This window comes from Podarcis raffonei, chromosome 1, assembly GCF_027172205.1.
Source record: "Podarcis raffonei isolate rPodRaf1 chromosome 1, rPodRaf1.pri, whole genome shotgun sequence".
In the NCBI taxonomy this organism is placed as follows: Eukaryota; Metazoa; Chordata; class Lepidosauria; order Squamata; family Lacertidae; genus Podarcis; species Podarcis raffonei.
Window position 1 is genome coordinate 84743931 of NC_070602.1, and position 21284 is coordinate 84765214.

The 21284-nt window shown below is 48.0% G+C and overlaps 1 protein-coding gene across 6 annotated transcripts in view; it reads right to left on the bottom strand.

The window, feature by feature from the left end:
* SPEG (striated muscle enriched protein kinase) overlaps positions 1–21284 on the bottom strand; it is a 102771-nt gene that overhangs the window by 24450 nt on the left and 57037 nt on the right. For all 6 annotated transcript variants that reach the window (XM_053400974.1, XM_053400965.1, XM_053401011.1 and 3 more), the window contains 15 exons: positions 20816–21076; positions 15105–15263; positions 14081–14270; positions 11741–11970; positions 10602–10721; positions 9480–9584; positions 8273–8479; positions 7180–7303; positions 5538–5710; positions 5025–5137; positions 4218–4386; positions 2571–2664; positions 1429–1629; positions 1181–1241; positions 693–770 (listed from right to left, as the gene is read on the bottom strand). In XM_053400974.1, coding sequence (XP_053256949.1) covers positions 693–770; positions 1181–1241; positions 1429–1629; positions 2571–2664; positions 4218–4386; positions 5025–5137; positions 5538–5710; positions 7180–7303; positions 8273–8479; positions 9480–9584; positions 10602–10721; positions 11741–11970; positions 14081–14270; positions 15105–15263; positions 20816–21076 — 2285 coding nt within the window. The remainder of the gene's footprint in view (positions 1–692; positions 771–1180; positions 1242–1428; positions 1630–2570; positions 2665–4217; positions 4387–5024; positions 5138–5537; positions 5711–7179; positions 7304–8272; positions 8480–9479; positions 9585–10601; positions 10722–11740; positions 11971–14080; positions 14271–15104; positions 15264–20815; positions 21077–21284) is intronic.

A 21284-nucleotide genomic window follows, 5' to 3' on the forward strand; every position in this document is an offset into this window, starting at 1 on the left:
ATTCCCTGTCAGGGCAGGGCCTGACAGACAGCAAAAGGACTGCTGCCCAGGAAGGAAGGAACACCTGCTGAGAGTCTGAGGGTCCTGCTCCTGCCCCTCTCCACCAGGCCTAGGGCGGGGCCTGAAAAAAGAACTGCTGCTGCCCAACAGAGAGTACTGTTTACATTCTTTTAAACTGCTTTTAAACTGCTTTTTAATTGTGTTTTTTATTTTTGTTTTAAAAAGTAAATTGTTTTTAACTGTTTTTATATGTTGGGTTGTGTGTTATTCGGCTGTTTCTGTTGATATTTTGATTATGTATTTTGTGTTTTTATATTGTAATTTTATCTTGTGAACCCCCTGAGACCTGCAGGTATAGGGTGGTATATAAATTTAATAAAGAATAATAAAGAATAATAATTTTGTGCACCACATTAGTTTCCTTGGGAAGAAGGGCTGGTTGTTAAACTACTCTTGGAATCATAGTTCTGTGAGGGGAGCAGCCTTAGCAAACTACATTCCCCAGGATTCTTTGCGGGAAGGAAGCCATGACTGTTTAAAGTTGTATCGTAGTACTTTAAATGTATGACGGGTCCCATGATTTCAGTCTGTACAAAGGAAGAGTTGAATCCCAACTGGGCTGAGCCAAATGCTCAGGGAATACAGATGAGGGCCAAGGCTGACCACAGCAGGAGACGCCAGGGAGCACTCACCTTAATGTCAAGGTGCAAGATGCCATGATGGTGGAGGTAGCTGACACCCTCCAGGACCTGCCGCATGTAGCAACGTATCTGCAGGGGAGTAGCCCAGCAACAGTCAGAGTAAGGTACAGTCAAGCAGAGAGACATCCAATTAGACACACACAGAAGGAAGGATTGGAGCTCAAACCACCAACTTGTCATTGCTATGGAAATTTGCTCATCCTTGTCCCTGGTACTTGTTTAGCTAGGTTTTTATTTTTAAGATCTATTGTTTTTCAATCATTTTCAAACTCTATGATTTTACTTTACCTGCTGCTTCACTGCCTATACAGTTGTTTTCTTTTGCTGTGGTTTTTTTATTATTGCATGTAAACTAATAGAAAAGCCATACAGGCTGAAAAAGGGGTGTTAATACATTTTCTAAGAAATGAAGCCCTTCCAGGACAATGAAGATAAGATGGCTTTGAGGGCCTGTTCCCATGACAGCAGCCTGCTCTTACTTCAGATTCGCTCACAGAGGTCTTCCTCGCGATCCGCTCTAGCAGTTCTTCTCCTGTGCAGCTGTATAGTCCGTCAAGGGAAATGTCATATAAGTAGAGGCCTCACCCTGCCAGCTTCTTAAAAGCAGTTTCCTCCTAGGAGTCCCTCATAACCATGACCAAAAAATAAAATATATATTTTTTAAATGGCCTACTACCCTGGATACTGGGTCTCCCAACCACCACCAGATCTCCCAAATAGAGGATACAACTCCATGACAATGATGATGGCATTCCTCTTCTCAAAGGCATCATGGAAGTAGACAATGCGTTCGTGGTCCAGCTGAGCTATGATGCCAAGCTCACGGCGTGCTGATTTCTTAGCTTTGGCGCGGCATGGGATGAACTTGGCAGCAAAGGCCAAACCGGAACTCTTCTGGGTCACTCGCCGCACGTACGAGAAGGCTCCCCTGAGGAACAGCACAGGTCATCATGAGGCACCACCCAGACCCATTCCCTGCTCTTTCCCTTGTTTTGCTGAGTTATGGTCATCCTGTTTTGACCTTGGCCCAGCTGGTCAAGGAAAGAGGTCAGAGGGCATGGCAAAGTGACTTCTCCTGTGAGGATGGAGGAGTGGTGGAGAAGCAAAGCGTGATCTCGAGAGAACAGGCCCAGCCCCTGCTGTCTTCTAGTCCTCTCTAGAAAACTTGTTCTAAACCTGAAGGGAGAGGCCTCCAATTAATATATCAATTAAATGCTGGTAAAGCACAGGTTTTTACCAAAGCAACATGAGAAGCCTCGGTGAAAGGATCTAATCCCAGAGCAAACTTCCAGGGTTGAGGCTGTGCCACTATCACCAGCAGAGTGTTCTGGAAGCCGGGAGGCTTCGCCACAGTTCAGGGACAAGGTGGTAGTACAGGCAGGTGTCTGCTGCATCCTTCCACGTACTTGGGAGTGAGAGGCAATTGCCCCCCTCCCCCCCCAAAGAATCGATTCAGATTAAATCCCCATATGTGAGCAAAGGTGGAAAAGCAACAAGATGCTGCCACTGCCTTACTGTGTGAGCTTCTGACAACTGCACTGAACCCCAGGGATCAGCAAACTGTACACCAGGGAGACAAACCTGGTCAACCCATTGGTGGACCTGTGTTTGTAAGTCCAACAAAACTCCTGTGGCCAAGAAGTGCATCTGTTCCTTTGCATGTCAAGGCGACTGACCTGTGGCCCTGCAGACGTTGTTTGACTACAGTTTCCATCACTGACCATGTTGGCTGGGACTGATGGAGGCCAACAACATCTCCATGGTCACAGGTTTCCCATTACTTTTTAAGGAGCCTTCAAGCCTGAGCCACCTCACACCAGGAGGAAGGCCCAGTATAACCTGCCTTATCTTCCCTGAGGACTCCCTCACCTGCCAATCTCCTCGTGGACATCGTAATATTCAGCCAGGCGACGAGCTGTGTGCGCGGCTTCTTCTGCCCGTGCGGCGTCAGCATCTGGCACAGCTAGAAAGAGCAACAGTGGGAGCAGCAGTGACAGATCAGGGGTATTGGGGGGGGGGAGCATAAGCAGCACAAGACCATGACTCTTCCTGCCCCCCTTTGACATTCACCTGGGAAGCTTCATCATCCTCATGTAGAGCTGACTCTTATCCTATTGGCCCACACTGGTACAATATTATGAGAGGAATAAGAGTTGTGCAAATCTTTAGCAGGAAGTCCATTATGAGGGACTCCTTTATGGACTTGGGTTTAAATTAGTGGTTCCCAAATCTTTTCCCCATGGACCACTTGAAAATTTCAGAGGGTCTTGTTCAGGGGTCGGCAGCCTAAGGCCCATGGGCCACAAGCAGCCCATGGGGGTCATTTAACTGGCTCATGGACCCTCGCCGCCTGCTCGGTCGGCTCCTGTATGCCGTGCTAAACCAGCGCAGAGCAGAGTGGGAACTGCCTTCCACAATGCTGGCCGGCTTCCCATTGGCTGCAGGAAGCTCCTGCAGCCAATGGGAAGCTGCACACGCCTCCTCCGTGCCGGAAGGAGTGCCGGAAATAGCGTTTGCACGCACTCCGGCCCATCACGGCATCTGCAGGACCGTGAACCGGCCCAAGCCACAAAAACTTCGCTGATCCCTGGTCTTGTTGGACCACTTAATAATTTTTCTGCCTCATGTAGCAATTATGATGTCGTTCTTATATATTGTTATTCCATAGAATTCAAACTTTAATACAATACAATACAAGATGAGAAATAAAAGAAGCAGTACAAATACAATTAAAAATCAATATCACTATTTAATGCAATGGGTGCGCCATTCCCCATCTTCAACCTGAAATCCACAGACACACCTGAATGAGTGAATCCCTGGCTTAAACATCATTGGGGAGGGGATGAGCATCCTCATGCACACTCTGGGTGTGTTTCCAAATTCACATTTGACAACGTAAGAACATGACAAGGCTCCTGCTTGATCAGGCTAAAGGACCATTTGGGGTAGGACTCTGTTCTCACAGTGGCCAACTGGGCGCTGTAGCTCAGCAGTAGAGTATGTGCTCTACGTGCAAAAGGTCCAAGGTTTAGTTCCTGGCATCTCCAGATAGATCAGGGGAAGACACCTGCTTAGAACTCCGTAGACAATACTGTGCTGGATTTTATAAACTGGTTTGATTGTATAAACCAGTTACCAATGTTCCTTGTAGGGTTCTTAGGCTGGAACAGAGCAGAGATGGTCAATATAGCTCCTGTGATGGGCAGGTAGTCTCTGGTTTGGTCAGGAGCACTCTCAGTATGAGAGGAGCGTAGCCTTCTGCCCTTGCATAGTCAAGTCAATGGAATCTTCTGCCTGTTGTACTAAAGCCTCCAGCTCCACCAACTGACCTCAGAGATGCTGGGTTGGGCAGCACACATGCCATCTCTAGATTTGAGCATTGCCAGTTGCAATTCTAGTCTTGCCTTGACACCCACCATGGTCCAGTAGGAGACCCACAGCCAACACTGCTTTTGCAGTCCTGGCACCCAACTAAAGCCCAGCAGCTCTTATGACTAGCACGATATTACATACCTGCATGGACGACTAGCTCGGCCTTGCAAGACACTTCTCCAGCCAGGTTGCGGGCGATGCACGTGTAGACCCCACTGTCCTGCTCTGTGGTGTTCAGCACAACTAGCGAGCATTCGCTCTCCTCGTACACAAAGCTCAGGTGGTTGCTTTCCGTCAGGAGCACCTCATCCTATTGGGGATGTTTCATCAAGACAAGCCACTTGCAAACATCAGGAAGGCAGAATCATTTCATGTGGCAGGCTTCCCCAACCTGTTGCCCTCCAGATGTTCTTGGGACTACAACTCCCATCATCCCTAAGCACAGGTTGAGGAAATCTCCTTTATGGTTTTCTCTTACTGTGCTGCTACAGGCCCAGTTTTCTTCAGGAAACTGTAAGAGGATCAAGCTTCTCTTTGAGACTCCCTGTCCAAGGCCCTTTCCTCAACTGATTCTCTTTCTGAACAAACCTAAGTGTCTCTACTTAGTTGTACTACTCAAGATGCAGGGAAAGAGAATATTAGGCAGGCCTTAATTCCACACCATTGGGCCTTGGTTATTCAGATGAAAGGACAGAAGGCACATGCCCTGCTTCCAAGCACCTAGCCACTCAGAGACTCCTATCTCATGTCAGGCCAAGAAGCCCTTGAGTTGGTTAGGATTGAGGGGAATCTGCTCCACTGAGGAGAAGGCCATGGCTGAGATATCATGGGCCCTAGAAGTCCAAACTGAGAGCCACTGACAGGGTGGACACAGTAGACGCATAGACTGAAGCTTAGGAACATCCTTCAGTCACAGGCAGCCTCCCCAAGACCAAGACCCACACTCACCTTGTACCACATGATGTCCGGGAGGGGTTTGCCCTCCACCACCACAGAAAACTGTGGCGTCTCGCCCACCCCAACGTCAATGTCTTCCATGATCGATTCAAAGCGGGGTGCCTCTGGGGACAGAAACACACAATCTGTTGACGCAAGAGAAGATCCCCTCCCTAAGTGACCCCAAAATAAATAAATTTCCCAGCTTAGTTCACTAAAGAAGCTGCCTATCTTGCTCCCTCCCTCTGGGGAAGACCTTCTCCTCTGGCCTTGTGATATCCAGCTTATGTGAAAGCCTAGGACCGAGAGCAGACTGCTGCCCCTTGTGATACCTAGCTGTGGCTTGGGTGAGCCCTAAGTCTGCTTCCAGATTCTGGAAAGAGCTTAAAGGCAAGTTCTATCCCAATGGGTGAGGCTGTGACTCCATATATAAGGATGTGGGGCATGGTCGTCAGCGGAGACACGGCTGAGAGCCAAGACTGGGGATGAAGTTGGAGCATGTCAGGGGTTCTGGGCATCCCATACCTGCCAACTCCAAGCTGATGAAGCAGTGGTCATATCCATGCTGGTTGCTCACCTCGCAGGTCATTTCCCCCACATCCCCCCTACCCACCCGGAAGAATCGCAAGGCGTGCTGGTCATCATCGGGCATGCTCATCTCCCAGCTGGCATCGCTGTCCTTCAGCACCACACCGGACCTGGCAGGGACAAGGCAGAAGCGCATGGGATGGGAGGCTCAGGGTTGTATTCAACATAGCGCTAAGTCAGGTGCCTGCCAGGAGCACAGTGGGAGTTAGTAGAAGCACACCTTATAAATCACACTACTTTGGAGAAGAGACATAGTTCCATGGTAGAGCATCTGCTTGGCGTGCAGAAGGTCCCAAGTTTATTCCCTGGTGTCTCCAGGTAGGGCTGGGAATGTTCCCTGTCAGAGATCCACAACCAGGCAGTATACACAACACTGAACCAGATGGATTGCTGGTCTGACTCGGCATAAGGAAGCCTCCTCTGTTGCACCCCTTTTGCCACTAGCAGTTCCTTGTCACCTTGCCTCGCCAACTGCCTCTGTGGCTTCATACCAAATCCAGGTTCCTCAGCAATTAAGAGCACAGCTCTTGCTTCTGTTCAGAATCTTAACACTGAGCTCCTGATGAGAAGCACAACATATTTCATGGGGGTGACTCATAACACAGCTCTTTTGATTAATTTGAAACATAAACATTAGCAGCATGAGGAGCTGTTGAGTCACACCTGAAACTAAAGTTATACAATATAAAAAATATGTTATAATTCCTTTTCATGCATATTCCAATAAATATGCATGGTGAGAATGAATGTTCAGCCAAACACTGTATAACCCCCTCAGTGCCATAGGTTGCTTAAATTGTGACAATTTCATCCTTGGCATCCACCTAAGATATTTCAGCTATATATCTGAAAGTGGGAACATGAGACGCACAGGTGCTTGCAGAGACGCATTAGGGTACTGTTAGGGGAGAAAGCAGGGAGCCCAAACTGTGGGTGGAGCCAAAGGCAATGACAGACAGCGCTAACTAATCCCAGTTTGTACCCATCCTTCCTGTTAAAAAGACTAAGGAGGAAGAAGCTGAGAGCCAGTACCGTCTCCTGGACTGTTTCTAACTACAAAGGCAGGCAAGTAGGGGCTGGGGTTGAGGATGATCTGGGATTGTGGGGCAGCATCCCATTCTCCTAATGGACCAGCCTCCACTGCAAAGACCTGTATCAGACAGGTGGACTTACCAAAGGGGACATGGTTTGCCATTGCTGAGTTCAACATTTGATGGCAAACCCAGGCTTGCGCTCCAAGCTAAGGACAAAATGGCCTTTAAATTGTGAGTCCTTCAGCAACATCAGATTTTCTGGTGAAATTATTCTACCTCACCTTGAGCCTGGAGACTAGGGCAGGCTATAAACAAGCAATGAAACAAAACACAGCAAAAGCGAAATACCTTCCTTGCAGGCCACTCTTAGAAAAAGTCGTTTATTTTTTCTTTCCCTTTGACCCTCCTCCTCCCTTTCCCAAAGATACAAGGCAGCTGTTCTCATCCCAGATCTTAACATCGTCATGGCACATGCAGTTGACTCAACAGCCTACCAAGAAGTCTGTGAGCTGGATTCTATAGAAGTGACTTGGGAGCTTCCCTACCTTCTCCAGGTGACAGCAACCTCTACGTGGTTGAGGGTTACGGTGATGCTGGCCGGCTGCCCCTCCACCGCATACACCACATCCGGCTTGTCCAGGATCATGGGGGCCTCCGCTAGGTAAGGCCCTGCAAGCACAGCCACCATAGAAGACAACACAAGGAGGTCAGTTTGCTGTTCTAGATGGGGAATATGGAACCTGTGGTCCCACAGAGGTTGCTAGACCACAACTCCCATAATCTCTCACCATTGGCAATGCTGGCTGGGACTATTGGGACTTGGAGGCCAACTTCTGGAGGGGACACAGGTGCCCCACCCTGGACCATCAGTATGTAGGGGAGTGGACAGATATCCAAGTTCTCAGCTAGCTAGGTTAGATTCCTGTTTTGACACATCAAACAGGAATCCTGACTTTGGGAGTTCACATTCCAGAGGCCATTCCTGAATAATTCCTGATTTGTTGTACCCAGACACTGAGCCCGGAGCCAAATCTCCTCTAGCCCAGAATAAGCATTATGCCAAAAGTGCTCTAATATGGGCTCTTGGCCGCAAGGGGGAAACCCACTTCTAGCAGTTCTTACGTGGGACTTTCAAAGTGTATAGAGAACATGCCAAGCAAAGGATTCAGCAACTCTACTTCAACAAAGGAGCTACTTCAAAGATGCTGGAGGTGGCAAGCAGTTCCCCCAAGGGAGAAAGCATTTATGGCTTTCTGCCATGGGCTCTGGAGAAACAATGGCATTGATTATATCAGAATCTTTATATTTAGGATTAGAACCTGAGTAAACCCTGCAGCCTAATTATAAGACCAGAAAGGAGCAGAAAGTTAGAAATGAAACCTTTCCTTCTGTTTTGTTATGGGCCTTTGGCTATTTGCTTCTGTCTGATTCTATCTACATATGCTTCTTGTTTAACCACCAGAGCATCAGACTGAGACTGGGAAAATCTCATTTGCCCTCAGGCATCATCACTCCAGCTTGGGGTATGTGTGTGTGAGGAGACTACCATAGAGTCAGCTTCTTTTCCATTTCCCTCCTCCTACTCCCCCCCCCCGCCACCTGTCCTCTTCCCCTTTCCCTGCTTTGATGCTGCCTTACCACGATCAAGGAGCTGCACAGCCTCAGTGGGTGGAGAGGGCTTGCTATTAGCCTTGGCTGTAGCTGTGAGTACACGGAACATGTAGCGGATGCCCTTCTTCAGAGCCAGGACAGTGTAGCTGGTGTCATGCACCCCCGTGGCAATCACAGTCCAGTGGCTGCTACCCAGGACCTGCTGCTGGATGGTGTAAGTCACAGCTGCAGGGTCTGAGAACAGAAGAAGAGAACTTCCAGCAGAAAGCTAGTGAGGCTATGCATCATTTGTCCAGAGTCAGGACTTTGTGCTATGCTTGTATGCCACCCCCACTCAATACTACAGTAGTGGGGAGGCAAGGACCTGTCTGTGAGTAACAAGGATATGGTAGGCTTTTGGGAAAACTGGATAATACTCACCCTCTGGATGGTTTCTCCCCCTTAAAGCTAATTGATGCCCTTTAGGTTCGCATGAACAACAGCTTTTGGTCAGCAACAACAGAAGTAAAACAACAAAGTAAGTTTCAAGTCCTTATGGGCTAAGAAGGATATGCTTGGAAGTGTGTAACACCACCTGAAATTTTCAGGTAGCTGAATAAGATTTGTGGTAAACTGTTTAACTGGCCTGCACATATTTTGTATACCATAAAGTATACAAAATAACAGCAATTGTGCAAATTGGCTTAATTTGCAAAATGCAGCTTTTCTGAGGCACAGCTTTGTATGTGTGGGATGTGTGTGTGTGTATGGATGTGTGTGTGTGTGTGTGTGAGAGAGAGAGAGAGAGAGAGAGAGAGAGAGAGAGAGAGAGGGAAGCAGATACACTCCTAACAACAACCCACCAGTGCTAATGTGAACGCATTTTCCAGTCAGTGTATGCAAATGTGTAATGCCCCCTTTGCCTGCCAGCAGCACGCAGAGAGAGTGGGCTGTACAACACATCAATGGCAGCTGTCAGTGAGAGCGGGGGCCTCACTTGCAATTGCAGCACCAGATTGTGCACCCACCTGCCCAGTGACAACTGCCAGGCTGCCCAGCAGAGGAATCCAGTTATGTGGAATGGCCTGCCCTCTAAGATGCATTTGCCCTACAGCAGGAGAGACTGGGGCACCAGCTCCTGCATCTGACACCAAATTCTCCCAATTGGTACCTCAAGCAGCTATTTCTTCACAGCCCAGCTCCTTCTCCACCCGGCTGCCACTACACTGCCACTTGCCTTCCTGGCCCTGCTTACCAATAGCTGAATCCAGCCACTTGGGCTTGTTCCATTTCAGAGTGACTGCTCGGCCAGTGACAGCAGCTATGGCTGGCGGGCCATCAGGGGGTGTGGGCACCACATCTGTAAAAGGCAAGCATGGAGGTGGGTGAGGACCCATCAAGAACACAGGGGAAGATGAGGAGACAGGGGTATATGTACATATTATTCCTTTAAAGCACATCTGAAGCATGTTATTTCCCTCCAAGAATTCTGAGCCCTGTAGTTTGTTAAGGGTTGCTGAGAATTGTAACAAAGTGAGGGGTAAACTGTAGTACCCAGAATTCTTTGAGGAGCAGGGAAATGTGCTTCAAATGTGCTTTAAAAATATTGCGTGTACACAGACAGTATGCTCTGCTTTCTGATCAGGATCACCTTTGCCCCCTTCCCTAGGGGATTCTGAGGCTTGGGTACTTGTCTATGTTTTTAATTAGCGGGTGCTTAAGTCACTCTTTCTAGAGTGAGTTCCAGGTCTCAATGATATTATGTGGTCTCCTACATGTTAAAGGTTCAAACAGCAGAGAGCTGGAAGACATCTGAATTCCTCTATAGCTGACTTTCTTGCTCCACCAGAAGATAGCTCCATGACCAATTAAGACTGGAACCAGGCCCTTAGATTTCACATTTGCCAACCTTGGAGAGAATGATCCAAAATATTACAGAGGGGCATTCCACACTAGCACTGAGAAGATGTGTGGGGCTGCATGCCTGCAATGGGCATGACCAGAGGCAGAAGGAGAACAGGACTAGAGTCAAAAGTGACAGATCAACAGATGTGGCTCTTATCTTTGTCAAATAGGCTGTGTTCCAGCCGTGCAAAAGTCGGAACTTTCTACACCAACCCACCCTCACAACTCCAGGCAAGTGACAGGCATTGTTATAGTTCAAGGACACATTCCAGCCATGCAAAGGCACTTGAGGGTGTGGAGCAGGGCAAGTGAGGGTTGTGGCCTGGGAAGTGTCCCAAGGGCTGGAAGGAGACGTCTAGAGGGTCATAGTCAGCCCTCAGGCCCAAGGTTCACCATCCCTGGGCCCAGGCAAAGCACCTCATGGGGTGCTGATGCTGAACAGCAGCTCCTCCCACTGTTTCCCCATCCTTACCTGTGACATAGAGGTGAGCATAGCAGGTGGCCTTGCCCAGTTTGTTGGCAATGACACTTTTATAAACCCCGGCGTGGGCGTGACTGACAGAGATGAAGACCAAGCGATGCACATCCTTGTCTGCAATGGACAGTGGAAGGAAGGGAACAGATAACACGTTACAATCTTTGTACAAAGGAACAACCAGTGAGAGCCAAAGCATACAGGTACTGACATGTTTGCTAGGGAAATGATATTAGGGACATGGGGAGGGAAGGTGTAGCAATGGGGGGGGGAGGAGGTAGAATCCTGCAGGTGCTGCTGGGGTAAGGACGTACTGCCTTACAGGTGTGATGGGCACAGGCAGGAGGGGCCAGAGCCAGTGTGACGCAGGGGCAATGACACCCACCTATTGTGGTCCCAGCCACCTTTCACCATTAAGAGGAGGAGAATGGGAGACAAAGAGATCCGAGTTAACCTGGACACAGTTCTGCATATGCCCCTTTGGAAATCACGGGAAACTGTGCAAGTCACAGCACAGCTCCTGTGAGGCCTGAGATGGGGAACTTCCTGGCGGATCGTCCTCATGTTAATTTGTCAAGAGAGGGGGGATCATCCAATTTTCCACTTCAAGCACCAGTATGTTTTGGCTCAACCCTGCCTTATTTTCACTGCGAAGGGCTCAGCAATTTGCCCCCCCCCAGCTCCAGCTGGTGCTTCTATATCAAGGCCAGTGTCAGAGGTTGGCACAGTCGGGCATCCGCTGCAACCTATGGCTCTGCAGAGATTCCACTGCCAAGAGACTCAGGCCCCTTCCCCTTTGACTCCTTGCCACAGCCACCTTCCTCTGGCCCTACGGGGGCGGGGGGTGCTGAGCAAGGGGACAATGGTGCCAAGAAAGAAAAAAGGAAGCTGCTCACATAGCCACCTATCCTCCAGCTCTTTACCAAAAAAAAAATCTGGAGGGGCCTTGTTTCTTGTGCAAAGCAGCTCACAGATGAGATAAATTACAATCACCGCAACAACGAGGAGGAGGAAGAAAGAGGTGATGGCAGTGCACAGAGGCTCCCTGGTCCAAGGCCTCCCTGCTCTGGATCTGGCCCTGTTTCATGAGGCAGCTCCCTTATGCGTATGGGGGAAATGCAAGGGGAGAAGCCTACACTGCATCATCCTGCGATCATCAGTGCTCTCAATGCGCCGGCCCTTGTGGAACCAGGTGATGGCTGGGTAGGGCAGCCCAGCCACTTGGCACTCGAGCACAGCCTCCTTGGATTCCACCACGTCCAGGTCATGCAGCGGCCGCAGAAAGTCAGGCATGGTGAAGCGCTCCACTTCGCTCTCCCCTTGTTCCGGCTCCTCGGGGATAGAGGGCATCTTCTCCAGCTTGGAGCTGCAAGGCCAAAAAGGGAGAGGAAAGAGAGGTCTCAATCGAAGCAGCCAACCCAGCCACAGGGCTGCCCTGCTCATGGGACTCTACAGCCACATCTCACAAAGGATCACAGCCACAGATATAAGTCGGAGGTATCCTATTGGAACAGGAAAAGCCATCTCTGCAGGCAAGCCATGATCAGGTTTCACAGATGCAGGCAGGGTGGAGAAAAGCCATAGGGGAATTTCTTGCAAACATTCCCCAGGGAAAACAAGCAGCAGGCAAATGAGGGTTTGGAACGGCTTCCATTGTTACAGAAGGGAGATCAAGTGATCCCAAAGGAGCTGCGGAAGTATGAAACAAATGTGGATTATGGAGTGATTGCAGGGGGAAATAACAGAGCAATATCATCCAGTGTGTGGCTGGGAAATGAGGATCCCTAACTACTTGAGTTTGATAGTGACTATACAGAGATAAGGAACCATGTCAAGAGAAATCAACCAGGCAAAAGCAGCTGGCGAATATATTTCCTCCTGCTTCACAAACAGAAAACCGTAGGTGTATAAGGCAGGAAACGCCATACTTTCTTGGAGCAGTTTTTGATAGCCATAGGAAAATTGGCTGTTGTATGAAATAGGTAATATATTGGGTAATAAACTGGGTAATAATATACAGTACTGAACCCAACCCAGTTCAGTCGCTTCAGCGTTTTGTCCACGCTTAAAGAGGAATGGAAAAACATTTGCCTTTAACTAAAGTTGAGATGTCTTTGCAATCAACCCGACAGCTTGGCTCTGGGGAGGGATAATGCTTTTCATTGCCCTGGAATAACCAGATAACTGCCTGTTTGCATGCAGTGCCAGGAATATCTGCTATTCTGCTATAACAGATTGACTCTCCCGGTCCTTTTTTATATTACATGTAATCGGTTCAATTGGCCTTAATATAAAATGCCTCTATTTTGTCTGGCTAATGTCCCTCGTTTTAAGCATGCTAATTATAGTTGCTGATGCATCGAAGGATTTGTGCTCTGAAAGAGCATGTGCACTTATAAGACCTGGAACAGGAATACAAGAGCGGAGTATGTTGGGAAAGACTGGTAAGGCCACAGGCAAAGCTGATTCTCACAAGAGCCCTCTGAGAGTGACTGTGTTTGAGGGCCACTCTGGTTTGGGCAACGAGCCAGGCTGTGACGTGGCCTGCATTCCAGGGAGCTTCCTGTGAGCTTGGGTCAGTGAGAACAGAGGCTGGGTCTGGTTCTCATGAATACAGAATTACTCCCAGGTTGAGGAGTTTCCCCCTCATATTAGGATTGCCGGGCTGGGCCGGGGAGCAGCTATCACCACTCATATACAAATGTCAGTAAGGCAATGCATTTGAAACACAGAAGTTAATATCACAAACAACTTCTAGCTGTTTATTGCCTGACATTAATATGGAACTTGGGGGTGGGGAGAAGCCACACTGTGTAGTCAAAAGCCAAAGAAAACAAACAGCATTTATCCATTGGTCAGGATGGTTTAAAAATGTCCCAGGCCTTAAATGTGCCCTCCCCACAAAAAAAGATGCAGTGCCAGGGCACAGTGCAAGCCGAATTAGGAGGCCATGGGTACATTCACATAAGCAAATTAGCACAGGAAGATAGCGGGTGCCAGAACATTGGCTGTAAGAAATATTAAAATGCCCACAACTGACTGTGACCCAACACCTAAGGCAAGTGGTAGGGAACTTCAGGCCCAGGGTCCAAATGTGGCCCTCCAGGTTCTCTACCTCGCCCCAGACTACTACCACCCCACTCCTCAGGCCCCAAGTGTTTTCCCCCTCTGACTGCAATATGTTCCAGAACTGTAGAAATGCCCCTTGCTTGCCTGGAGAGAAGATGGAGAAAGGTGTGTGTTTGGGGGTGCAGAGAGAAAGAGAGAGAACACTCTCAGACTTTTCTGTGGCTGAAACGAAGCCTGCTGTAGAAAGGTTACCTACCACCCATGGAACCTTTCACCCCCTGAAAGGTTATCCATGTGCTAATGTGGTCATTGAGCTGAAAAAAGGTTCCCTGCCCCTGATTTAATGGGATATCCTGGCATCCAGCTCTAGGCCCCATCCTCAGCCCTTCCTTTCTCCTCATACTCACATCTGAGAGCTGGTTGCTGGTCTCGGCTCCTCCACGTACAGCTCAGCAGTGCACTCGGCTCGACCATGTTTGTTGCTGGCGCTCACTCCATACTGGCCCTCATCCTCGGAGCTCACGTGCAGGAGCAGCAGCGAGTACAGCCCACCGTCCCGCTGCAGGCGCATGGTTTCCCCCTCTTGCACAGGCTGGCCTGCATCAGACACATCTCAGTCAGAGAGCCCTGGTCCGAAAGCAAGAGGAACTAAGGCAGGCTTTATCCTGAACGAAACCAAGCCTTCCACTGGTTTAGGGCCTGGAATGTGGATGTGGCATCCCTCTATCCCTTGGGCCACGACAGGGAATGGAAATAAAGAGGGAGAGGCCTTGCCCCGCCCCACCCCAAAAGAGTAGCTATACTGAAATTTATGACATGGGGTAGGTAGGCCACACTGCCCTACACATGCTAGTCTTGCTACAAATGTGGGAGAGCTCTTTTGCCAGCAACCGGCTCCCAGTCTGAAGAAGAGGGCGGCATCCAGCACAGCTCAGGATCCTGAATAAAAACTTGTAGATCAACTTTGTCATCCAGAGCAGCGGCCGAGTTTGTAGCTGGAAACAGAGTATGCAGAAAGGCCTGCTGTGCACTTGAGAACTGTGGACACTCCAACAAGACAGTGAAGAGAATGCTACAGAGGCATGTACATGGGTGCAACCCCAGCCAAAAGCCATAGATACTGAGAGGTAGGGACTCTGTCCCCAGTCCTTAGGTGGACACATTTGACCATCATCAAATGTACTGGTTTCAATTCAAGAAGCTGATTGATGGTCTGCCCTTGCCCCCTCCTCCCAGTTGTCATGGTTTCCAAAAAGGAACGTGGAGTGGGGAGCAGCTTGACCCTGCGGCCTGATCTCTCTGCAACATCAAGGCCACCATGAATAGATGGGCACCAATCCCACACTCTATTGTCCTCCCAACCGCCCAAAAGCTGATTTTTGAATTCCCTGTTACCCAGAGCCTCCTGTACTGGGAGATGAAGGCTATTACCGAAGCGTGTCCAGGTGACAACTGGTGTGGGTTTGCCGCTGATCTTGCAGTCGAACCGTGCCATCCGCCCCTCCACCACAGCCACGGCCTCCAGCTTGCGGGTGAAGAGTGGCTGCTGCGAGGGCAAGACCGTCAGCTTGGCGCTGCATGTCAGCTCATCTGCAAGGCACAGCGAAGGGTCAGCTACAGTGGAGGGCCCTGGAGAAATCTCCCCTTCCCTTCCGAAAGCAGCCTCAGTGTCATGGATGGAAGGCACAGTAGGGGAAGCAGCTGGCAGCAGGTTGTGTGACTGGATTGCTATACCCTTGGGCATGGGACGGTTGTGAGAAGTTGTGAGCAAAGGAAACGTTGGGGGCAAAAGAGCAGGAAGGAAGTTCTTTGGGCATAGGGTTGGAGTTATTAAGGAAGAGGAGAGTTCATAAGCTAATTGCTCCTGCTTCTTTCTGGGCACTGTCTTAAAGCTGACCCTGGCTTACAGTTCTCCTTGTGACCATTAGATCCTAATGTTTGGAGGTAGGTTATTTTTATGTTTCATTTACTTATTAATGCAATATAATTATTTGCTATTCTTCCTTGTGAAAATTCTTGCTAATCTTTTGATAACACCTTGAGCCAGTTTGGCTAATATCTTGTGGGAAAGCAGCATACAAATAAGCAGGCAAATTAATGAATTATCCAACTTTTTAAATGGTTCTGCTCTTCTGCACTGAATGCCACTCTTTCTGATGCACAGAAATGAAACAGGGAAAGGTGCCCCCCCCCTCTCTCTCACACACACTGCTTTATCTCCAAACCACAAAAATCCTCAGTTGCTGAATTTCTGCATGTCAGGTTGCTGTTAAAGGCACAGGATCCAGGCTAGGGTGTGGGCAAGAGGAGAAAGTGGCAACAACCCTCCTTAGAACATTCCTGCAAAGGCTGCCAGCATCTGTTCAAATCACTAAGGTAACAGAATCTAAGCCCCTTTGTATGGGTAGGCGTCAGGTTTGCCAGTTTCCCTCCCCTCCTCTGCAACTCCCTCCAACATCTGTTCATTGGCTTTGAATCTGTCATCTGACAGGGCTGTCAGAGGATGTACTTGAGCATGTCTGAGACCAGGAGAGAGGAGAATGTAAATAAAAGTCATTTGCCTCCCTAATCAGGTTGCCACTACTACTGTGCAGGCCTCTCTAATAGTGACAGCCACTGTCATCATTACTAAGACACTGGGCACTACCAGTGGGTTTAATTTGCAAACAGGTTGTTGGCGATAAGTACAACCCGGAAAGGTAAAATTGTATTCTTTGTTGCCAGTGATAAGCTCTTCTGGGCAGTGTTGGCTGGTTCCCATTGGTATTCGTGGGGCAGACAGGAAGGAGGCCCAGCAAAGTGGAGCCAGAGCCAATAACAGGCAGAGTCAGCAAATCCCCCATCATCCTCCCTGCTTCCTTCTGCAAGGGAAACCCTGTTAAGACTAAGGAGGAGGAGAATAAGGAGGAGGAAGCTGACAGACAGTTTTGCCCCCTGGACAAGCAAGACAGTGAGCAGTGGGGATTGGCTGAGGACAGACTGAGGCTGGCAGCCCAGTGCTCCATTCACCCTATTGGACCACCCTTTTTTTAAGAGTTTGGATTTGATATCCCGCTTTATCACTACCGGAAGGAGTCTCAAAGTGGCTAACATTCTCCTTTCCCTTCCTCCCCCACAACAAACACTCTGTGAGGTGAGTGGGGCTGAGAGACTTCAGAGAAGTGTGACTGGCCCAAGGTCACCCAGCAGCTGCATGTGGAGGAGCGGGGAAGCGAACCCGGTTCACCAGATTACGAGTCTACCGCTCTTAACCACTACACCACACTGGCTACCCTCCACTGCTTATGGGGATTTTCTCCCTCAGGTGCCAATATAACTTGTCTCGCCTTGCTAAGCTGCTTGCACTCAAACAAGGTGCTGTTTTTAAAGCCAGCCCCACCGCTCCTGCCACAAAGCAAGAAAGAGGTGATTGTGGCAAGAAATGGGTAACAAGCAGGCCCTAACTAATCCCACACCACTTGGGGAATTCTTCCAAGCCACTGAACAGATTCCAAAGGGGTCTGGGGTGTGTCTGAGGCAAGTGAAAAAGGACTGCTTAGCTTCTTTCTGTCATGGAACTCCCGGGGCTAGAACTGTGGTGCCTAGCTAAAAGCACCAGTGGAGTTCCTTATTGCAACTCTTTGATAGCAGAGTAGCTGTGCATGGCCTTGGGTGCTAGAGGGCACAACAATGACATAGCATCTGAGTGACAAACTGAGGCATCAGATCAAGATCTGTATTTTAAAATGAGCTTAAAAAATATATTTGCAAATGTTTGTATCTCTCATGCCAGGCAGAAACCAGCTGGGTGCTTTGGCAGATGTTTATCTTCCTAAACAGGGCCCCTCTGATTTGTATTAGCATTAGCAGGAGACGAGTGCCTCAGGGTTGTAAAAAGAAATTTCAGGCTAGGAGCAAAAGGTCACACTGACCATACAAATTACAGAATACAATCCAGCTGCAAAAACACAATTAAGAGTTGGTAAATAGTAAGAATTATTGTGCCTCCCATTAGAAACTTGAGCCACATTTTCATAAGGTTAAAAGGGCAAATAGAAACAGCAGCTGGACTAGGCAAAGCAGCTCTCTGAAACTGCTTTGAAGCTTCAGAGAACTTAGAGAACTTAGAGAACTCCCTTTCCTTCTAAAAAGCTATATATGTTAATGTATGAAATATATTGGCTTAAATGTAAGTATGCAAAGGATTTAGAAAGTAAGAAATGTTAGATTCTTATGTTAGATTCTTATTTCATAGATGGTGTGTGAGAAGGTGAACCCAAGATCTCTTTAAGATAAAAATTAAAAACCATGCACCATCTGCTTTAGCCATCTGTTTTGCAGTGAACAGGGCAACAGGGGCCAAAGGTTATCTGGTAATTAAGGTGCCTGGTCGAGGTAAATGTAAGATATATGGCTACTTGTCTGCCATTTATGGATAGAAGGAAATATAGCTCTTTGTCTCCCATAAAAGGTAATAGGAAATGGGTGTATCTTTTACGATTGGTTCTAGCAAACAGCCAATAGGAATTTCAACCAGGCTGATTGGACAGAGGCAGCCAAAGGAGGAGCAAGGGGGCTGGGCTGAGGAAATATAAGTGCTGACCATCAGGGCTGGAGTGGGCAAAGCTTTTGGTAACCATATACCACTGTGCCTATCATTTATTTGTCTGACAAATAAATTATTATTTTAATTTCTCTATTGCTACGTTGAATATTTCATTCCAGCTAAGCGTAACCACAAGCAGGGTGCTACAAAACAAGTTCAAGACTGGGTGCAAACTCTTAGGGGTATGGTTATCCCCTTCCCTGGAAAAAAAAGTGATTAGATGTCTTCTGCTACATACACACCGTGTCTTTAAAGCACATTCAAAGCACATCCCAAGAATTCAGGGAACCGTCACAGAGCTACCATTCCCAGTACCCTTAACAAACTACAGTTCTCAGGATTCTTTGGGTGAAGGAAATGTGCTTTAAGTATGGTTTGTACACAGCCTTCTTTTCTGAATGTGAACGGTGTGCTCATATGAGCATAGGGTGGGGGCTTTCCCTTTGCCCACTTTTGCAAGCTAGCTGCTCTGCATGTAACCTCTCCACGCATGAAATGACCTTTTCAGCCTGGCCACATAAAAGCAAGCAAGCAGGTCTGTGGAGGTTATTCTTGGCTGTATTATTTGTCCCTGCCAGTTCAGAAGCTCAGTACATACCTAAGGTATAAGGCCTACTATATTAATATATTTCTTTCCTTCTCTGCTGAAGCTTCTTGTCCCTTGTCCAGAAAGCAACTCTTAGCTAGGGACTCAAATCCAGGATTGTAACCCAGAAAGGACTGGCACGGCCACACAGTTGCATCCTTTACTATACCTCTTGGCCCTTTGACTCCCTGCCCCCCAACCCATAAATTGCCCAGGAATTTATCTCAGCTCACCAGTCTAGAATGTCTTTTTATCTAACGCCAACTCAAGTGCACTGTGTTTGAGCACACACTCTACAGTAAAAGCACATTTAAAGCAAATGACTTCACTCTCCCATCAAGAATCCAGGGAACTGTAGTTTGTTAAAGGTGCTGGGAGTTATAGCTCTATGGGGTAACCTACAGTTCCTAGAATTATTTGGGGGAAATACATGTGCTTTAAATGTATGGTGGCTACTCAGTCCTAGATAGCTCTGCATATGAAAGGAAATGGGGAAGCTCTTCTCTGCTCCACACCCTAAAAACAACCAGGTGTCTGTTTGGTCCTTGCAGGAGAATTGTAATGAACTAGTAGCATAGAAATAAGACTGGCAAGGGAATTCCCACAACATGCCATTATATTTTTTGTGCTGTTTATTTGGTTTTCTGTCGTTTGACGTTTGTTCTGATTCAGCAGGAAACAACGGGTTTTCCCAGGGAAAGTAGCAAGACAAAAAAGAAACCTCTCAGACCTGTGACTAGAAATCATGGGACAAAGAAAAGTGTGGATTGGCTCTAACTTGTGCTGTATAACGCTTGGCCATTTGGACAGCAGGCTGGGCTCCGGTAGCTGCTGCTGTTCACCCGTATGGCAGTGGGGACATATTTCATGTTGTTAGGCGATTTCTCCACTCCCACCACCCACTTTGCATGAACACTTTTAGTATTCTTATATTTGTACTCTTTTTATTGAATTTGTTGTTGTATTTTAAGTCACTACAGGATGTCCATAAGTAAACTAAACTAAATTTGTTCTGCAGTTGCCCCTATCCAATCCAGTTGTCTTTCCCCAGCCTTGAGATATATATATAAATATATATATTTTATATATATATATATATATATATATATATATATATATATATATATGATTTACTAAATCTGTCATGGATACACCACTATACATATCTATTCAGAAACAAGTCCCACTGAGTTTAATGTGTAGGACCTTCTCTCAAATGGGTACATAGACTCATAGAGTTGGAAGGGACCTGGAGGGTCATTTAGTCCAATCCCCTGCAGTGCATTAATACGCAGTTGTCTCTTACTAGAATCAAACCTACAACCTTGGTATTATCAGCACCACACTCTAACCAACTGAGCTATCCAGTTGAACAAATCTACTCAGAAGAAAGTCCATCAAGTTCAATAGAAAGTGCTCCCAAGTAATGTGTGCCTAGGATTGCAGTCTCAATGCGTCTTCTAGGTGGCAGGGAAGCAGACAGGGTGAAGTGAAGGTTCTTACATTGGTTTAATGAGGCATGCCAGCCCCCAAGGCCTATGGCAGCAGGCTATTCATGCTTCCTGCTTTAGTATAAAGAATGAATGGTAACACTTTAAACATGTGTGCCTATTTTGAATGGTCAAATAATTATGGAATCTTAAAACTTCAGCATCACAGAGACACCATCCCCCCACCCAATTATATCAGTGCAGTGATGACCCTGTTGAAAATAGGGTTGCCAGCTGACCAGAAAAAAACTGAGCCCAACCTGCTCTCCTGTCTGTTAGAGCACCTGAATATGGAGGAACAAGTAGGTTAAGGGTTTCAAGGGATGGAGATAAACATCACCTATTTATATATGTTCATCACACTGCTATTAAAGGCACTGTTACAATGGTTGGTTGAAGATGAGCAGCCAGTTACAAGCCTCCCCTTCTTGCTCTTGGACCACCTTGACTTCTCCCAGTGCAGCATTTCCTCCTTCCTTACCTTTAGCTGTGCTAAGCTTGCACGTGTAGATACCACTATCATCCTCATGCACAGAGGTAAGCAGTAGCTTGCACTTGCGCCCATCGAAATGCATCTTGCACTGGAGCAGAGCAGGCTGGAGCAGGCGCCCCCGCCATAGCCAGTCCACATCCACATCAGGTGGGCCAGACACCAGGCACTCGAAGAGAGCTGCATCCCCAGCCCCCACCACCACGTCCTGCAGGGGGGCCAGCACTGCCAAGGACTGGGTCTCAGGGTGCACTGGGGAAAAGGAGGGGAGGGGGAGGGGAGGAGGAAACGGAAAAAAAGAGAGAGAAAGAAAGATGCGTCTCTGAGCAATGGAACAAAAACAGGAAAAGATGCAGGGCACAAGGTGGGGGGAGCATGTAGTGAGTATTCATGGCTAAGTGAGATTGCCAAGCTGGCCAACATCTTGTTGATTGCCAGCAAGAGTAAAGGGCGCGATCCC